The following is a 20,174-nucleotide window of genomic DNA, read 5'->3' on the forward strand; positions in this document are numbered from 1 at the left end:
ACAGACACTGCCTTGAGATTCAACAGCAAAGCAAAACTCACTCTATTATTTACCGTCGAATTATTCTAAAGACCATTTAAATATATATATATATATATATATATATATATATATATATATATATATATATATATATATATATTCATTGACATTTTTGAAACTTTTCTGGTGATGTATCCAAGGCTGTGGGTTGGGAAAATTAATATTAAATAATATCATCAATTTCAATCCTACTGGATAAAATCAAGTCCCGTCCTACATTTATTTATTGCTGAATATTTCACTCACAAGATGTCAAATTATGGAAATTAACTCATTTTAAACTTTATTATTGCAAAATATTATTTTATTAAATTAAATTAAGTAAATGTTGTATTATTGACACATTTGACTTCAATAAAATGTAATGTTTTTAAAATTTATTAATTATTAAATTATTAAAATAAATGTATTAAAATTTATTTTATTTTACTTTTATTTGTTAGCAAAGTTCTAAAAAATAATCTTTATTATTGTTATAAATTATTTAATTAAATTAAATTAAATAAACTTTATAGTAACTATGAGACATTTGACTTAAATAAAATTTTATGTTTTTAATAAAAATATTATTATTATTATAAATTATAATATAAGTACATTAAATTAAGTATCTTCTTCTTCATCCCGCTCCTTTTTGGACATATTGCAATTATGGTTTATAAGACTTTATAGATATTGTTTTTTCCTTTTAGTATGTTGCAACACACTTATTGTATTTTTATTTATTTATTTTTGTTCGAAATAAAGAAAGAAAGAAAGAAAGAAAGAAAGACTTTATTGTAACTTTATAAAACATTTGACTTAAATCAAATGTAATGTTTTTAATGTAAAATTTAAATTTAATTTTACATTTATTGTTAACAAATAGTTATAATTTTTTATAATTGTTATAAATTATTTTACTAAATTAAGTAAACTTTATAGTAACTATATGAGACATTTGACTTGAATCAGATTTAATGTTTTTAATTTAAAATTAAAATTTTATTTTACAATGAATTACCTAAACACTAAGTTATAAAATAAAAATTATTATTATAAATTATAATTGTATTAAATTAAGTACATTTTATAGTAACTATATGAGACATTTGACTTGAATCAGATTTAATATTTTTAATTTAAAATTAAAATTTTATTTTACATTTAATTACCTAAACACTAAGTTATAAAATAAAAATGATTATTATTATTATAAATTATAATTGTATTAAATTAAGTAGACTTTATAGTAACTTTGAGACATTTGAGAGTATTTTTCCCATTTATTTAGTTGACGTTTGACGTATTTCATCCACACCCTTCTCCTCGTGACACATTCTTCTCCTCTGACACGGTGTTTACACTCATATTTCACTGTCTTCTGTTAATTATGTGCATCACTTTGAACCTTTTCGTCCCGGTTCTTCATTGACATGTGATCAAAGTTTGCCAGGCTGTTCTCTTTTCTTGTTGTTGCTGTGTTTGTGTGTAATTGTCATAGTTGACCTCTGACCTGTTGTTGTTGTGTTTGTGTGTAATAGTCATAGTTGACCTGTGAGATGAAAGTCACAATGAGAGTGCAAACCGCTGGTTTGGTTTCAGGTTTAAGTGTGTACACACATGAACTGGCACGTATGACACATTTAACCAGTGTATTTCTGAGAGAAATGATATTCAGAGGGAAATTATGTAGGATTAGACTTTATTTTATTCTTCAGGATTTGATTGGGCATGAAATGTAGGTCAAGATATTATTAGTGGTGTTTGCTAATGCATGCATCACTATTACTAATGCTTTTACAATGAGTTAGTGACGTGAACAGACTCCCTAACACACACATATTAAATATTAGGGCTGGGTTGAAAGCATCAATTTTGATGAACCGATATCGTTTCTTAAATCCCAAGAATATTTTAGTCTATGCTTTTTTTTTTTTGTTGATGAATGAACAAAACTTTGTAGCGCCTCCCATCCAATAAATCACTACAAGCTTTACTTTTATTACACATTCATTATATTTTGACTTAACCTGTCCTTCAATATTCATTCTACAGTAGTGGGCAAAAGTGACGTCAAGCCTAGGAAATATTTATTCAAATATTATTACAAATATTGCGTAGTCGATTGTTTTATTTTATATAATAACACAATAAAATTGTGCCGACAAATTTTGGCCAGACTGTCATACAAAGAAATTATGAACACACAAAAACAAGAGAGAACCAACTAAATATTAATAACTGATTATGTTGTAGTCAATGTGTGCTTTTGTCTTTTTATGCATCTTTTTAGTAAAAAAACAAAACAAAACTGTAGCTGTAGTTTGCCTTTTTTTTTTGCCAAATAATTTTGTCAGATTAACCAAGATAGTGTTTTGTTCTTTCCCCATATTTAAAATATTTTTAAAATATAAAACATTATATTTTAAATGTTTATAAAAAATATTTTCTCATATTTTGATGATCACTTTTGACCACTACTATATTTTTAAATAGTAATAATAATTGGTGAAGAAACAATTATATCATTAAAAAGTTATTATTATTATTATTATTATAAAAACTGCCTTATGTGCAATTTAAATGTTATACAAATCACCATTATTGTAATATATAACAACCTATAATATATTATAATAATAAAGCAACGAACCAAATGATGGGTTTCCTGTATAGTTTATAACATTAGTTGAAAGAGATTTTTGTCCTGGAGAAAAATGTACATGTTACTGCACTTTAAATATATATATCCAAATGAATATTGAATTGAATCAAGATCAAAATCGAATCGCAGACATGTGAATCAAAATTGAATCCTGAAATTTGTGTCTATTAAATATTATTTCAATATTATATTATTTCATTAAATATAATATTTCATGCACCAATGAATCAGAGATGTTTATGAAGAAAGGAAAAGGTCTAATTTCCGAGCACTAATGGTGTGTATAATGTTTAATCTAATAATGGATATGAATAATCTACTGAGCACTGATGGTGTTTGCTTGTGCCTCAGGTGTCCGGTGTGCAGATACTGTCAGACTCCTGAACCCGTCGAGGAGAACAAGTGTTTTGAGTGTGGAGTGCAAGAGGTAACTAACCCAGAACACCAGATTAATCCTGCATGTACGGAAAACATTTGTACTGGCAAATTGAATCAGAATGCATTTGAACTTGTATGCACTCACATTTTTGCTGTGTTAAATATGCATTTTGTTGGCATGTTCAAAACGCTACATTAACACATGTGTTTTTATGACAGCAGTGAATATAAAGGGACTGTTGTAATGGGCCACACGTTTAGTCTGTGCTTATGTTTTTCTTTATTATGGTGGGCAAGTTTTACAATGTGATGTTTTAAATTGATCCTTTTTTGCACATAATGCATAAAACCAACTTAGACACATATTTGCACACTGTATGGATGGAATAACTGGTTAACATTATTTAATGCATTAACTATCATGAACTAACAGTGAGCGACGCATCACACTGCATTAACTAATGTTAATCGATACAACTTTTACTCTTAAAAAAGTATTGGTCATTCGTTCATGTTAACTAATGAAACCTTATTGTAAAGTGTTACCAATTTTTTTTAAATCATAAAATACTGAAAACAATTTTTAAAATTATTAAAATAATCATTAATTGCAGTCTCTCTTGCGCATACAGATGTGTTATTTTAGTTTTTATTTCACTTTTATTGTAGTTTTATTCATATATTTAATTTTATTATTTTTATTATATTTATTTTAATAAATATTTTATTTTATCCATTTGAAGTATCATTTATTTGTATATTTTTAGTTATATAACATAGTTTCATGTTAATGTTAGTAAAAAATTTAGTCTGTTCGTTTTGTCATTTTATTAGTTTAAAAAAAAAAAATTATATTGCTATTTTCTTTTTTTTCAGTTTTAGTTTTTATTTATTTCCAGGTAATAATTATAGAGCTTCAACAGTTTATTGCCAAGGCAACATTTCACATTTTCTAACATTTATATTTTATTTGATTTCAGCTTGATTTCAATGAACAGAAATGTTTATAATTGTTTTAGTTAACGCTAATAATAACCCTGCTTGTATTATATTTGAGATGCATATATCTGCTAATCTCTCCCAGAACCTGTGGATCTGTCTCATCTGCGGTCACATCGGCTGCGGACGCTACATCAGTCGTCATGCCTACAAGCACTTCGAGGAAACGCAGCACACTTACGCCATGCAGCTGACCAATCACAGGGTCTGGGACTACGCTGGAGGTGTGTGACGGCCCAGATCAGGAACAAAGATCCCAGAGATTCAAAAGTGGCTAGCAATAAATCAATAATACATTATTTAATTTATCCAATCAGATTAGCCATTAGTCCGCGTGTCCACCAGAGTTTTTAGCCTTTAAGTATTTGCTCTGGCTCTTGTTGTAAATGATTTTGTTCTGTTATTATGTGGCGGTTTGTCCCGCCCCTTCTCCACTGTGATTGGATGGCTGGGTAAAAAGTGACAGTGATGAGCAAATGTTGACCATTCTTCAGCTCTCGGCGAGAAATAGACGCTGAACGCCTCAAAAACGTGGCGTTCCCATTGAAAACAACTGGAAAAAATATGCTAGCCACATGAGGAAACGCTTTGGTGGACACACGGCCTTAGAATTAGAAACTTTTAAAATTAATTTTTTTTTTTTACTTTTATAACTGGATAAAATCAAAGGAGGGGCTTCATAGAGACAGGAACTAAACAGAGCGTTACTGACAGACTGGGAAGAGAGGAGCTGCAACAATGGAGAATATGAGGGAAAATACTCAACATTCAAGCAGGAAAACCTGTTCTAGCACAAAAACATCATCAAGAGTTTGAAAGAGGGCATAATAGTTCAACTTAAATATTTCACTCAAAATGTCAAATTATGTGGAAGTGAAATGCATTGAATCTTTTAATGATGTAATTTTAAATTTGAAACATTTTACATGTAATCATCAACAAAATGGTTTCTGAATATTCTGTCTGTCGATCAGATAACTACGTCCACCGGCTCGTTGCCAGTAAAACCGACGGGAAGATGGTGCAGTACGAGTGTGAAGGAGACACGTGTCAGGATGAGAAGATCGATGCGCTGCAGCTCGAGGTGTGTGTGTGTGTGTTCTTGTATATATGGTTTATAATAACATAACATAAACATGGTTTATGAGGACACTTCCTGTGTTTTTGTAAACCAAATGTCTTAAAAGACATAGAGTTTGTGTAACGGGAGAGAATATACAGTATAAAAACCATTATGTATATGTAGAGTCTCCGTAAACCACATATTTAAGAATCAAGAGTGTGTGTTAAAGTGTGGAAAGTTGGATTGTGTTGGATACTCTTCTATCACATTCTCTTACAATGTTTTTAATGTCTTTTTTCACTAGTATTCATATTTATTAACGAGCCAGCTGGACTCTCAGCGCATTTACTGGGAGAATAAAATAGTTCATCTGGAGAAAGACACAGCGGAGGAGGTGAGGACTGCAGTTTACTACAACTAATCCAGAATAAGCATAGTTTAAAATCATCATAATCTGCTCAAACTCAAATGAACTCCAGTGAAGAGTGTGTGTGTGTGTGTGTGTGTGTCTGTCTTTTAGATCAACAACATGAAGGCCAAATTCAAGGAGACGATCGACAAGTGTGACAGTTTGGAGCGGAAACTGAACGAACTCATCAAAGAAAAACAATCCATCGAGAAGAAGTATAATTTACTGAATCTCACATCATTATCATGCAAAACACTTAGATCTCTTTATTATAGGCCAGACAAAACTTCACGTTGGTAACAGGGTTATTATAGTTAAATAAAACTAAAACCGTAAAAAAACCTTCATTACTTGATATAAAAAAAAAAACCTGAATTTATTGATTTGATTTCAGCTGGGTTGCAACATTTCTCATTTTTATTTAGTTTAACTTGATGTACTAAAATAACTAAAACTTTAAAAAAAATGTATAGAAATGTATGAATAAACAAACAAAATTAATAATCACAAAAATGCAATAATTACTGGAAAAAATACAAATAAAAACTAATTCAAAATATTAATAAAAACTATAATAGTATCTATGATACTACAATAAAACTTGCACGGTAAATATAGTCAAGTTAATGTTTCTTCTACAATAATAATTAGTGCTATCAAACAGATTAATCGTGATTAATGGCACTTAACATAAAAGTTTGTAAATATATATACGGTATATAAATTTATGTTAGATGCAATTAATTGATTAATTGACTTGACAGCACTAATAATAATAATAATACATAAAAATATGAATAAGATTTCCTTCAAACGTGAAAGATTTTAGTTATTTTAAAATTGTATGATTTTTTTATTATTAATGAAAGTAATAAAGTTACAGTACTAAGTATTAATTGTTGTAAAAACAGTTTTTGGAGGAAATTACCATGTTAAATTTGTGAAAATCGAGTTGCCTACCATGCCTATTCATCATTTCAATATTTAAAATGCCATTTTTATAGTATAAGACATACTCTTGACAGTCTTTCTGTGCTGCAGATGTTCCCAGCTGAATAACAAAGTGGTGAAGCTCAGTCAAGAGCTGCGTGAGGAGCAGGAGATGAACCGATGCCTGCGATCCAATCAGACGCAGCTCCAGTCGCAGCTGCAGGAGGAGGAGAGGCGGAGTCACGAGACCGCAGCCAATAAGGAAGGCCAGATCGCCGAGCTTCAGGAGCAGCTGCGGGACGTCATGTTCTACCTGGAGACGCAGCAGCAGATCGATCGCATGCCCGCAGACACCCGGCAGGAGATCCAAGAGGGCCAGATCAACATCGCCGCGGCCCCTGCCCCCCCGCAGCCCGGGCCCTCGGCACACGGCTCTGGCAAACTCGGCCGGAAAGGACGATCCAAGAGGGGAAAGTAGCCAAAGACGTTGGGTTTAGTGTGTTCAGTGCTTAACGGATGGAGGAAATGTTGCACAGGCTGCTTTGGAGATGAGGGAGAGTGAATAATCCTCATTAGAGGCTCTAATATATTACCGTTTGTTCATTAATGTCTCACGCGAGGACACCAGTGCTGCTTAGAAATGGAGCTCGGGCTGTTTTTTATACGAAAAAACAAAATGCTGTTCTTTTATTTTCGTATTATTTTCGTGTCCTCGTGGCTGGATGATGTCAAGATTCATGAATGCGTGCTGATGACTCTGGAAGTTTATTCATTGTTTGGTTTTACTTTATGTTTGTAGAAATGTTGCTTTCCGCAGCTCTGACAGATGAATCTCATGAAAACCTGTTCTGGTCATGTTTCACTTGGAGAGAGAAATACTATAGTGGTGTATAAACACTCAAGGATAGTTAGTTGAAATTAATCAATTTTTTTTATCGTAAGTGGTTGCATTCAATTGATTTAATCTACATTTAAACATGCATTAAGTTGAACTCAAATTAAGTTCAACTTAATGTATTTGTTTAAATGTAGATAAAAATCAATTGACCACTTACGATAATTTTTTTTTATTAATTTCAACTAATCATTTTTTTCAGTGTAATACACTATTTTTTGCATTACAGTAATTCAAATTAAATGTTTTTACAGTGAGAATTTAGGAGGTGATGTTTGATTATCATGAAAATACTACTTAGTTTATGCAAAATATTTTTTTTTCTTTTGATTCGATCTGAAATTTGACATTTTTCACGAGATTCACCCCAACAGAAACACACTGCGCACAGTATTATCATCATCATCGCAGGTCACAGGTGTGGTATTGTAACCCAAAACCACAATGACTTTGTAGTTTTAAGGGCACGTCTGCTTCGTGGGAACCGTCTCAGACGCTTGATGTTTGCATATTTGGTTCTCAGACTCATGCGGCCTTCGTCATGTTTTACTATCCAACACATCCACCCACTTATTTTTAGAAAGTTAAACAGTCACTCTTTGTATTGGTTTCCACACCCTTCTTCTCATAGGTTGCAGATGCGTGGGATTGGTGTATTAATACCCTTTGACAGGAAATCTAACAAGCCTCAAACTAAATATTTGTGATTGTCAAACTGTTCAAGCTACAAATAAAAGCACTTGCTTGTGTTAGTCTTCGCTTTCCATCACAGCACACAAGCCGCACAAGAAAGTAAGTTAAATAGGCTACAGGCATTCCTTATTTATAGCACTTATAATACAGGCCTGTGTGGTGAAACATCCGTTTAAGACAAAAGGCCATTTTTTGAATGGGTGTCAATGGAGAAGTGTCTTCGCAACGCTAAATAAACTACTTTTGTGAGGAAATGGCTTGTTGCTGTAACATTTTTATTTCAGAGTGAGCTATATTTGGAGTCTACAATGAAAAAAAAAAAAACTTTATAAGATTAGTCACTCAATTTTGCAACTGTAGCCTACTATTCATTCATCTGGTATCTGCAAACAGTGAAAAAAAAAAAAAAATCACCTTACAGATATCATTTGAAATGATCATTCAGCAAGTCATTTAACCATGTATTACTGTCTCTAGAAGGCTTTTGTCTTTCAAACATATTCAAATTCATGTCATTTCTTTTTTTGTTAGCTGAACCTCTTTGCCCTAATATATTTACTAACAGAACCCATGAGATTTTAAGTTAATAAGTTAGGACAATAATGATGATGATGATAATAATAAAATTAAGTTCACTGATCTCACATGATGGTTAATGGTCACATGACATGCAGGTAAACAAAATAATACAAAACATTTTTTAGTGAATGTTTTACTTTGTTTTCATTTTAAAATTTTATGATTTAATTAACACCAGTCTGGGGAACACTGATGTAATGTAATTTAATGCCAGGGCCTAAAACTAACTTTTTGCCACACCTGCAATTGGCTAGTGACTTTTTATTTATACCGGCCATAAATATTTGTTTACCAGGCATGAAACAGATTAATTATTAAAGTTACAAAAATTATTCAGTCAAGAGCAATGAGTGATTGTTCTTTGATTAACATTCAAATTGCAGACAGCAACAGGTTTATCAGGTTACCCTCACTTTAAAGAGCTAATAGATCCATGATACTGTTACACTTGCGTTTTATTTCTCAACTGTTTACGTTCAATTAAAGGAACACGTTTTTGTGACTTTAGCTTATTCACCGTATCCCCCAGAGTTAGATAAGTCCATACATACCCTTCTCATCTCCGTGCGTGCCGTAACTCTGTCTGACGTACCCACCGCTAGCCTAGCTTAGCACAAAGACTGGAGGTAAACGGCTCCAGCTAGCATACTGCTCCCAATAAGTGTAAACATAACGCCAAACTTTTCCTATTTACATGTTGTGATTTGTATAGTCACAGCGTGTACAAATAACAAGGTCACACGAGACACAGCCATCTTCTAACCGTATACATACTGGGAACTATTCTCAACAATCCTCTTTGTGCTAAGCTAGGCTAGCGGTGGGTGCGTCAGACAGAGTTACGGCAGATGAGAAGGGTATGTATGGACTTATCTAACTCTGGGGGATACGGTGAATAAGCTAAAGTCCCAGAAAGTCGGCGTGATCCTTTAAGGATTAACTGAGTACGTTTACAGAGATATTTGACAAGATAAGCATTTTGACCATTTTGTTTGAATATGTCCGTCCAAGCGCATTAAGACGTGAAAGAGAGCTCAATTTGCGTGCTGTCTGGGACGCGGACTTCTAGGAGTAACGACCTGAGCTTCCTTTCACGTCTTTGAGCTTGAATACTTAAATTGGCAAGACTTAAACTTTCATGATGCTGCAACACTGGCCTGTCAGCTGTCCCGAACGTCGTTCACGTTTGTTCATGTTCTCACAATTTGCATTGTTAGAATTCATGAAAATGGACCTATTTTTTCTCTTATTTGGTGCTTGGCGAGTGTTAAAGGTACAGTTCACCCAAAAATGTACATTTTGCCATTTACTTACCCTCATGTTGTTCCAAACCTGCATGAATTTCTTTCTTCTGTTGAACACAAAAGAAGATATTTTGAAGAATGTTGGTAACTAACCAGGAAGTTGATGGTAGACACTGATTTCCATAGTAGTATTTTTTTCCCCTCAATGCATTTTCTTCCTTTTTGTAATTTTATATCAATATGGTACAAGATTATCCTATTGAAATCAATGTGATATAAAACATTTTATGGCTTCAGGGTGCAAGAAATCAAAAGCAGTCACTGCATGTGGAACATTTACTTTTTATTTAAAAAAAAAAAAAAAAAAAAAAAAAACTCCTTTTCACATTCCAGTGTTTTTGTTTGTATTTCCTCAAATTCCCTAACAAAAGAATTCATCAGCCGACACGCTTCCAACCACCTCTTGACATCTCGAAACGACCTCCTTAGTCCAGAAGCACTTGTCGTCCTCGTACTTTGAGACGGCGAGGACACGAAATGAGCCCTTCAGTCCCAGAGCGATGGAAGAGCCGCTCGCTGCACAACTTGTCCTGTAACCCGTTGTGTTGGATTAAAATAAAAAAGCTTGACAAAAGAGAAAAGCATCATCCCTCCCTCCCTCCCCGAGCAGGTATAAAGCAGTGAAAGCTCGTAGATTGCAGCACACCGTATAACACGCTATAAACATGATTCATAATGGCGCTCGGAAACATTGTAAACAAGTTGCACTTCCCGGTAGACATCAACAAATCAGTCATATAAAAACCTACCTTAGTCTCTACTGCGACGGTAACGCAAGGCTAATTTAGACGTTTTTGGTATGCAACAATAAAACCTCATCATTGAAGGGACATCATCAGTGCAATCAACAATTTTTTTAGAGTTCAAAGTAAACAATTCGGCCCAACCAAAAACAAAACCATTCATCCGCCATTTTAAGCATAAAATAAAAATTTTAAACATGATTGAATGAATGTTTTTCTTCATCAATCAATCAATCAATCAATCAATCAATCAATCAATCAATCAATTTTTAACCAAAGTACACAAACTTTCCCAAACCTCACCATGTCTTTCAAGTAGCATTCAATGCTACATTGACGTATTTATTACCGATTTCGAACAAACCATCGGGAAAGCTACATTTCTAACGCTTGTGGCTCAAGTAAAGTCATTTGGAATATATATATATATATATATATATAAAGAAACATCGTAATAGAAGCACCCAAAGCATCCGGATACTCGCACCACCACCCCACCGAAAGTTTGCGCAAAATCTCCTCGGGACCAATTTAGCTCTTGGCTGGTCGTGCGTTGCGAACGGCTACATAAACGCGTCGCAGTGTGTCAGTCTGGAAGTTAGCTTCTTACGATACGGAGTAGCACCGGTAGGGGGAATACGAATCGTCAGGAGGGGTTTCGCGAGGTCTAGGGCTGGGAAGTGAGAGAGACAATAACGCAAGACATCGACAAAAGGACAAAGCAGTTCACTTTAATTCGCCAAGGAGTTCTCGTTGATATTCTTAATCTTCACACTATGTACAATAATTTATAGCAGTGCTTCTAAAATTGCTTATTCATTTGCCTATGTAGTTTTTCTAGGGATATGAAGTTACGTTTCCATTTAAAAGTGCCGCTGGGAGCACCGTAGATGCTTGTGCTGAAGCCGTTGTTGAACTTTACAGTGTGCCTGTATCTGAACGTGAGTAAAGAGACGGATAAATAGGAAGAGAGGGAGATCTCGACCAGCTGAGTTCACAGACTGAGTTAGGGACCGAGGACGCCGTCGCATGGAGCCGTGCGGGTCAGGGACCGGATCGGATGGTGGATCGATGGAGCGCTCAGATTTTGAGGGATTTCAACGTGTCCACTCTCTTCTTCAACAGTTCCCCGATCTCCTGCAGTGAACGCAGGTAGCTGCTCTGCACCTTATCCATGGCGCTCTTCGTGAAGGTCCCCTCCGCCTGAGTGAAGCGAGAAAACAGCGGTCAGAAACATGCTAAACAGACTCTTTGACTTCGTACTTGCTTTATGCAATTTATAGGACAAGGAATTCCAAGAAGTTTGTAAATGCAATTCTTGAAAATGAAGCTCTAATAGTTTCTCAAAAACAGTTTAAGAAGAAAATGGCATGCTTTGTTTCTTGGTACTCGCTGAACCACACTTCTAAGGCAATGTTTTTGTGGTTAGGCAGAGTTATTTTTAAAGAGCCTTGATGTGTCCAAGATATAATACTTCCCTACTATATAGTATGCGAACAACAGCACACCAACAAAGGCATACTATGTCCGAATACAGCATTCGAAAAGTACCCGGATGACCTTCTACTTCCTGTGAGATTCTGAAGTGCACATTGGATGGACACTTTCCTATCCCATGAGCCTAAGGGAGAGGATTTATAAATAGCAGTGAAGCGATGGAAACGTGACATTAACAACATGGTGGATGTAGTACGTCCGAATTTCATTCATACCATCCATATTCATACAATTTTTGGAAATAGGTAAGCTTATGTTTGACTGTTAGCATTTTTAAGGCTCGCCATCTTCTAACATACACTCTGTCACGCTGTATTTCTTGGCTGCTTAAAGGGATATTTCACCACTGGAAAGATGAATGTGTATTTAAATTGGGTCATTTATGTAGTAGAAATGTGACATTATTTTAGAAGTTGGTGCCTTCTAGACTGAGAAAAGCCAGAAAATGTATTTTTGGCTCATGTGGATGAAAGACAACAACTCCCAGAATGCACTTGCTTCGCTGCCCTACGAGGACACTCCCAAGCCACGCCTACCGGTTACAGAGGGCAGTATCGGGAGAAATGATACAGCTAGGCTACTAGTCGACTCGAAACTGAAAAGACCGTGTTTTATGGTGAGATCCCCCTATGGGCGGGTTGAAGACATGCGGGACGAGCTCCTCCTACTGGCTGGAGTCTCTCGCCTCTGGACAAAAAAGCCTCAGATGACGATAAATGATGATTTTTGGGTCATCTGAGGTTTTCTTCCAGACACACAATACAGAAATCTCTCGTCTCAGGGGGACATGAGGGAGGGAAGCACGGCCATTCGAAAATACTACCGGGTTTCTACTGATACAAAGCTTAATGCTAATCGGTGAAGTATCCCTTTAATGAGAGTAGTTTGATGACTCCGCTGCGTTTATCAGTCCTGGGGGAAACACTCGTTTGACACGTATTTGGCGCTCCCTATTGTTGCGGGTGTATTATTGACCATGTATTTTTGTATCATGCAAAAGTTTGGACGCCGAATATAAGACAACCCCATTTTTTCAGATGCATTTCCAAGAAGAAAAACATTTTTATATTCAGAACAATAGTTTTTTTTTTAATATTAATGAATTACTGTAACAGTCAGGGATGCACGATATATCGGCCACCATATCGGTATCGGTCGATATATGTTAATTTTTAATGTTATTGGCTTGATAAGAAAATTTGGCCGATATATTGAAGCCGATAAATAATGGATTATTTCCTTCAGCTGAGACACTTCACATGCAACATGATGGTTTTGAATTGCTTGAAATATGATTGGAATCACTTCAAAAAAGGAAAATACAGTTCAGTGCAACATGTGCAGTGCAAGTCTGTCATATCGGCTACATAAAATAATAATGAGAAAATCATTATTATAGTGTGCTTGAGATGTGGATTTTAATGGTGAGACTTATGTTTTTGTAATCAGGCTCTCAAAAATTCTATAAAAAATTTGATTTAGATTTATCGGCCAATATATCGGTTATCGGCTTTCAAATATAAAGAATTATCGGTGTCAGCCAAAATTTTCATATCGGTGCATCCCTAATAATAGTGCATAAATTCCACTGGAGCAGACTTTAAAGTCTGGCTTTTTGAGACAAGCAGTCTCTGAAGTCACTCGCCTCAGACTGAGTTTGTCCCTGGAGACTGAGGGCCCCCAGCTTCAGAGCCGTCAGGCTGATCTCCTGGCTCTTGATGAGCTCCAGGGCCTGGTTCAGGAGACTCTGCAAGCTCCCGCTGAACTCCTGGAAGGCCGAGATCACCGCCGGCTGTGCGGGAGACACAAATCAGCGCATAAACAAGAGTGACCCACATTCCCTCCAACCCTACACTTCATAAATATTGACTCGGCTTCCATTACCATTACCGTTACAGCGCTGGCTTCTTTTTTCTTTTTCTTCTTCTTCTGTAAACTAGACTTTAAGGGCCGGAGGACGCTTCCACAGTAATGAGACACCCATATGACGATACAAATGGTCTGGAAAGAAGAGTTAAGAATGAATTATTTTCTAAAGAGAGCTGTGCATTCTCTTAAATTCTTAAAATGGTGAGAGACTCACTTCAACAAAGTAGACTAGATTCTCCAGTAAAAAGGGTTGTGTCTTGGTTTGAGCATCTTTAACTTCTAATAGATCACCTTTACATTTTTCCAACATATCTGGATAAGCATACAGAAAAAGAGTCGACATAAAACCATTTGCAATACATTTCACTTTTGTAATAAGACTTTTTTTGATTGGATATTGAAAGGGAGCTTATTATTATTATTTTTCCTGCCCACATTGACTTACATCAGCAGAAAATAAATAATTTCAGAAGCATAGTTATTTCATTTTAATGAAAGAAAAGAAACAAAATTGTCATCCAATGAACTTTAAAAATGTGACAAATGAAATATGAGCAAAAATATTAAAGTAATTTTAAAGAAGTTGAGTCCGTGACATACCTTGAAGTTGTACTGCTAAAGACTTGAAAAGATTTGATATTTGTGTCTGAAGCTCTGTTGAGTCATCTGAAAATACAAAAGACAAAATTATGAATGTATATAAATAAGTCAAATAAATGAAAGCATTAAAAATATTATTTTTATATACATCATAATAAAAATAATATAACAACACATGACAAATATATAATATAATATAATTATTTTAATCGTTAAATTTTTTTCCAGGCCAGGAAATCACAATTTTTATCAATTAAATATCATGATTGTAGCAGAATCAATTTGCTAATAACTGCCATGAAATCAAAAAGGATTGCTAGGCAAATTGACACTTTCTAGAAGATCTGCTGTAATGAACTGAAGTAACGAACCCAGACCGGTGTTCTCGAGCTCCTGGAGGTGTAGAGGGAGCTGTAGGGACGAGAGCTGACACTGACAGCAACCGCTGGAGAGAGCCTGAGCCAGCCGAGACGACACGGGACCCAGAAACGGGTACTGATGCTGTCCAACACAACACACAGGTCAGAGAACTACACTAGCCAGTCTACACACTACAGGGGCTTTACAGGACACATCACTAGGGCATATTTCTCAATACTTAGGTGTCACTTTTTCAAATTTCACATTTGTTTTTAAGTTAATAGAGGAAAATATTTTGTGTTTTTTAATATTTAAATATGAGGAAAGAACAAAACACTAAACTCATTTCAGGTATTTATGTGACAAAATGATTTAACAAAAAAGGCAAAGTATTTATTGCAAAGGCTACAGGTTTTATTTAACAACGCACAAAAAAAAAAAAAAATGCATAGAAAAACAAGAAGCTCATAGGAAAAACTACAACATAATCGGTTATTAATATTTCATTGGTTCCCTCTTGTTTTTGCATGTGTTCATAATTCCTCTGTATGACAGTCTGGACCAATGTGAGAGTCATCACCACAAATAAAACAATCGACTCAACTACGCAATATGGTTACAAAATCTATAACACATTTTAATAATATTTGAATAAAGGGTGAATGTCAAATTTCCAAGGTTGAACATCCCACTACTTGTAGATGGTAATAAAGACTACAGCTACATCTAACTGTTTTGATAGCATTTCATTTTTTAGATTTGGAATATATTTAAATATGATATTACTGTAGAAATGTAGCAAATTCCAGTCTTTTTGTTATGGGTTGAACTTTGAAGTTTAACATTATGTAAACATGCAAATTGGCCTGTAGGTACGCAGTTATGGTTGTGTCTCAGTGAGAAAGAAATTCATGTAATTTGAAAGATGTAGTCATTGAATGCATTTTGTGCCAAACAATGGACAATGATCCACAGCTACACTAATGTTTGAAAAAGTGAGCATTGAGAAATGAGTCCTTCGATTGTAAAATAAATAAAATAATTCAAATTTTTGATACAACAACATGCACAACCCAGCAGAAAATATGGTAAAAGGCTATGCAAAACAACAAAACTCAGAGCCTGAACATATTTGATGATGCATATGCAGTTATTTTGGACCAATGAGATGATGAATTCACTACCCAACACAACTCGACTGAAATAGAAATTGGTTATTATAACTTAAAGGAATTATTTTAGTTATGATCTTTTAAAGATTATTCTGAAGAATTTGAATTCTTAACTTTTGTCTCGAGATCATTAAGTAATATTTTTGGGAATAAAATATATAAAGAAAATTTTCCTTAAGTTTGAAAATTTTTTTTTTTTTTAAGAATCATATCGCTTTTGAAAATTAAAATAATATAAAATCTAAATAATAGATGAAAATCTTGACCCTAAAAAATTTAAGCAAAATTAGAAATACTAAGTGAAATAAATAAAATGAATAGAAATATATAAAAACTATATATATCAAAATGACAAAAGCACAAAAAACTAATTTAAGGAAGACTAAAAGTATAAAAATTTAAGTTTAGTCAATTTAAATAAATACTATAATATTATATAAACACTGGACAAGACTTGATGCTGATAGTCAAAACTCAGGCTTTTTGATATCAATCAGGAGCTACTTAACACAATTCGCCTGAAATAGAAATAAAGCAACTGATAAAAAACACGTTAACTGCATTCGCTAAACGGTCTCTAGCGGTTCTGACCTGCAGCTGTTTTTCCTTGAACTGCGTGGCCTGGTTTAGCGTGTTTTCAAGCTGAGAGAGCAGCGACAGTAGAAAAGATGGTTTGGCTGCCACTCCGTTTTCAGCCGTCTTCTCCGAGTTACGCGGTGCCGGCGGGTGAGACATCGTGGAGACGCAGCCAATCAGACGCAGAGTAAGAGACCGCAACCTCAGCCACAGGGTCTCATCCTCGAGAGAGCGCTGCTTGTGCTCCTCGTTCAGCTGCCTACAATTCGTGAGCAATATTATCATTATTGAAACATGAATGCTCAAAGAGGCCCTATTATGCCCTTTCTCAAAGACTTGATGTTTTTGTGCTCTGCTAGAACAGGTTTTCCTGCTTGAATGTTGATTATTTCCCTCATAATCTCCATTGTTGCGGCTCCTCTCTTCCCAGTCTGTCAGAAACGCTCTGTTTAGTTCCTGTCTCTATGAAGCCCCTCCTTCTGAAAAGCACACTGCGCTCTGATTGGTCGGCTGGATCAGTGTGTTGTGATTGATCAATCACTTCGAGTGTGTTTGGGAAATGTCCCGCCCCTTATCATAACCACCAGTTTAACACACTACTAACTAACTCAACCAGGCCCCGCCCCTTTATTCTGTGTATTAATTATTTAAAGTGACGTGTTCATTCCAGGAAGAAACTCAAGACCACAATGGAGGCGTTTCGGGAGTTCAGAAACACTGACACTGATATAGAGAAGAACTGCAACATTACACACTAATGAAAATTGAACATGAACAAAAGCACAATAGGTCCTCTTTAAAATGTTTGTTAGTCCGGGAGGTTAGTCTCCACGTACCTGTCTTTAGGGTTCCAGGCGACGAGAACAGTCAGGTCGCGGTTGTCCCTTAAGTTGTCCCACGGGATGTCGTCCTCTTCCGGACACAGAGACATTGATTTCACACTCTCCTCTAGAGGAGATGATCTGTGCAATAAAAAGAAGACAAAAACAATGAAACCTACAGAATAATCCCACACCTGTGACGACTATACACGACAGGTAACGATGACTTACAGGTCGGCTTCCAGGAAGAGGTCGAGCAGCATCCTCTCCGTGCGCACCTGGGCAAAGTGCAGCGAATGATCGAGTCGGTTCCTGAAGGCGATGAACTCTGGGATTTTCTCAAAAGCACCGTACTTATATGCTTGAATAATGTATTCTGAGGTCTGCAGGAACAAACACACGGCGTGAGGAAATGATGACAGAACGGTCATTTTGATTCTGTACATAAATGAAAACATCTCTAAAAAGAACAACTATGACGTACATCTTTCTGGTTTGAGTGAAAAAACCTGAGGGAGAAGTTACAAGACTGGGAAGCAGCAGCAAACTGGCCCAAAGACTCTGCATAGCGGGTCAATAAATACCTGGACAAGGACAGAACCAAAAGAACAGCTTTAGCATGGGTGACATTTGACAAGGAACCCTTGAGAGAGGAAAAAAACAAAACAAAAAAAAAAAACACAATGCATGCTAGTACATTTAACTTAAGGTGTACAGTGATGTACCAAATTAATTCCAAGACTTTATTTTATATACTGGGATTTGATCATGAAAAGTAGACTATGATATTATTAGCTCAATAACTGTAAAGTTCTTGTTTATTTTATATTGGATAAAAATTCAGTATATTTTTCTTTTTCTTTTTTTTTACTTTTCATTGGTACACAAACAATACATTTAAAAATTCTATTTATTTTGTTGGTGTATTTAATTTTCAATTTATCACAAAATTAAACTTATTCACCAGTGTTGTTATTGTTTACTAAAACTAAGATGCTATTGCTAAATATTAGCCTTTTAACTTTAACTTGTTTTATTTAAGTTTTCGAAGCACTAAAATTACTGACACTAAAAAAATTAAATGAGCTTGAAAATTAAAAACGCTAATAAATACTATGTTATATAAACAATACTAAATCATCACTGTTCTTAACCTGCATCTGAGCTACATGGTGAAGTTATTGCGTACTTTCATACATGTTTTTTCTCAGTTTTGATGTGCACAAATATGTACTGGAAAGTGTATATTTTAGATGGTATTACTAGTTTTTCAATATTTTTGTTCATTTTTAATATACTTCATGTATTCAATTATTATGTCCTATAACTTGCATCTTGCAAAAGAACTGCTCTTTAAAATTTAGAACAAGATGCACTGATGAATTGTGCACAATAAGACCAAGAACATATATTCAAAACACATATATTGCGAAACGTTTAATTGTAATTAAATTAATTTAAAGACAAAGACACAATGTGTTCATTAAACCACTGTTAAAAAAGAATATATATATATATATATATATATATATATATTAGTGGTGGGCCGTTATCGGCGTTAACGCGAGACTCTTATCGCGCGATAAAAAAAATATCGCCGTTAATCTATTCTCAAAGTTGGGTTGGGAGCTGGCTCAAGCTACGCAAGCTATGATGACGCAATCTACCCGCAGCCGCGATGTACACCCGGCCATCTATGCACCCGGCTGCAACGCATCATATTCGTCGTCATCTTAAGTAAACACGGCTGAAAGTTAAAGCTGGTGTAAAAGATCGGTGCAACATCTATTATTTGGACTTGGTTCGGATTTAAGCTGTCCGACGTAGACTGTGTGGTGTAAATTCGGTAAGTTAACACACGACTAATCCGTTCTACCACCTCAAATTCAAAACGAAACATATCACTGAATACCAGCGCGCGCGTATTATTCCCAATATATCTGAGTGGTGTAGACCATAATCTCTGTCTGCGCCCGATTTTAAGAATCGTTGTTGTGTTTCTTTTTAACTGAAAAGACATCAGTTAGAATATTCTAATTTTAAATTTGGGGTTTCATAAGCTCCAAGCCATAATAAACATTAGACCTACTTAAGTCTCTGCAGCTAGTGTACTTACATTTTATTTATCTGCAAAATTATGTTGTATACTTACAGTTTTGCACAATATATGTTCTCAAAACTACATGCACCCTTAAAAAAAAAAAAAAACAAAAAAAAAAACATTTAGCAGTTGTTTACCTGTTCTGAAATGGTTTTATTATAATATCGTTATCGCAAGAGGCTGCAATGTATATCACAATATGGATTTTAGGCCATATCGCCCATCCCTAATTGATAGCCTATAGTAGTTGATAATAACATAGGCCTACCTTATGTTGCCTACGGACGGTAACAGTACAGTAGTAACTTTTTACTGTCTATGAGTAGAACAGCTTTCTCAAGCAGTTTGTGATGCATTTTGGAAACAGGAGATGAGCCCCTGGTCTAATGCGCCACCTGACTTGAGAAACCCGTTCTCAAATACTTTTATAGTCATTATTTGGGTAGCACACATATTCTGAATGCCTTCGGCAGAATTCAAATGAGCCATTTTAATC

General features: G+C 34.9%; 2 protein-coding genes across 3 annotated transcripts in view; one reads left to right on the forward strand and one right to left on the reverse strand.

Annotated features, from left to right (window-relative positions):
• The window catches only part of brap (BRCA1 associated protein), a 15,807-nt gene extending 6,839 nt beyond the window's left edge, over window positions 1-8,968 (forward strand). The window contains exons 7-12 of the mRNA XM_081353821.1: window positions 3,041-3,116; window positions 4,152-4,290; window positions 5,041-5,150; window positions 5,434-5,523; window positions 5,650-5,753; window positions 6,580-8,968. Coding sequence (XP_081209947.1) covers window positions 3,041-3,116; window positions 4,152-4,290; window positions 5,041-5,150; window positions 5,434-5,523; window positions 5,650-5,753; window positions 6,580-6,946 — 886 coding nt within the window. The 3' untranslated portion in view covers window positions 6,947-8,968. The remainder of the gene's footprint in view (window positions 1-3,040; window positions 3,117-4,151; window positions 4,291-5,040; window positions 5,151-5,433; window positions 5,524-5,649; window positions 5,754-6,579) is intronic.
• A 2,421-nt stretch (window positions 8,969-11,389) lies between these two features.
• naa25 (N-alpha-acetyltransferase 25, NatB auxiliary subunit) overlaps window positions 11,390-20,174 on the reverse strand; it is a 28,868-nt gene continuing 20,083 nt past the window's right edge. The window contains exons 15-24 of one of the 2 annotated variants that reach the window (XM_081354958.1): window positions 18,062-18,161; window positions 17,809-17,960; window positions 17,593-17,718; window positions 16,772-17,015; window positions 15,020-15,149; window positions 14,649-14,714; window positions 14,263-14,360; window positions 14,070-14,180; window positions 13,825-13,971; window positions 11,390-11,885 (exon numbers count right to left, since the gene is read on the reverse strand). In XM_081354958.1, the coding sequence (XP_081211084.1) occupies window positions 11,763-11,885; window positions 13,825-13,971; window positions 14,070-14,180; window positions 14,263-14,360; window positions 14,649-14,714; window positions 15,020-15,149; window positions 16,772-17,015; window positions 17,593-17,718; window positions 17,809-17,960; window positions 18,062-18,161 (1,297 nt within the window). In that variant the 3' untranslated portion in view covers window positions 11,390-11,762. Of the gene's footprint in view, window positions 11,886-13,824; window positions 13,972-14,063; window positions 14,181-14,262; window positions 14,361-14,648; window positions 14,715-15,019; window positions 15,150-16,771; window positions 17,016-17,592; window positions 17,719-17,808; window positions 17,961-18,061; window positions 18,162-20,174 lie in introns of both variants that reach the window. The other variant, XM_081354957.1, reaches the window with a different exon arrangement.

This window comes from Scardinius erythrophthalmus (genome assembly GCF_964197995.2).
Source record: "Scardinius erythrophthalmus genome assembly, chromosome: 23".
NCBI lineage: Eukaryota > Metazoa > Chordata > Actinopteri > Cypriniformes > Leuciscidae > Scardinius > Scardinius erythrophthalmus.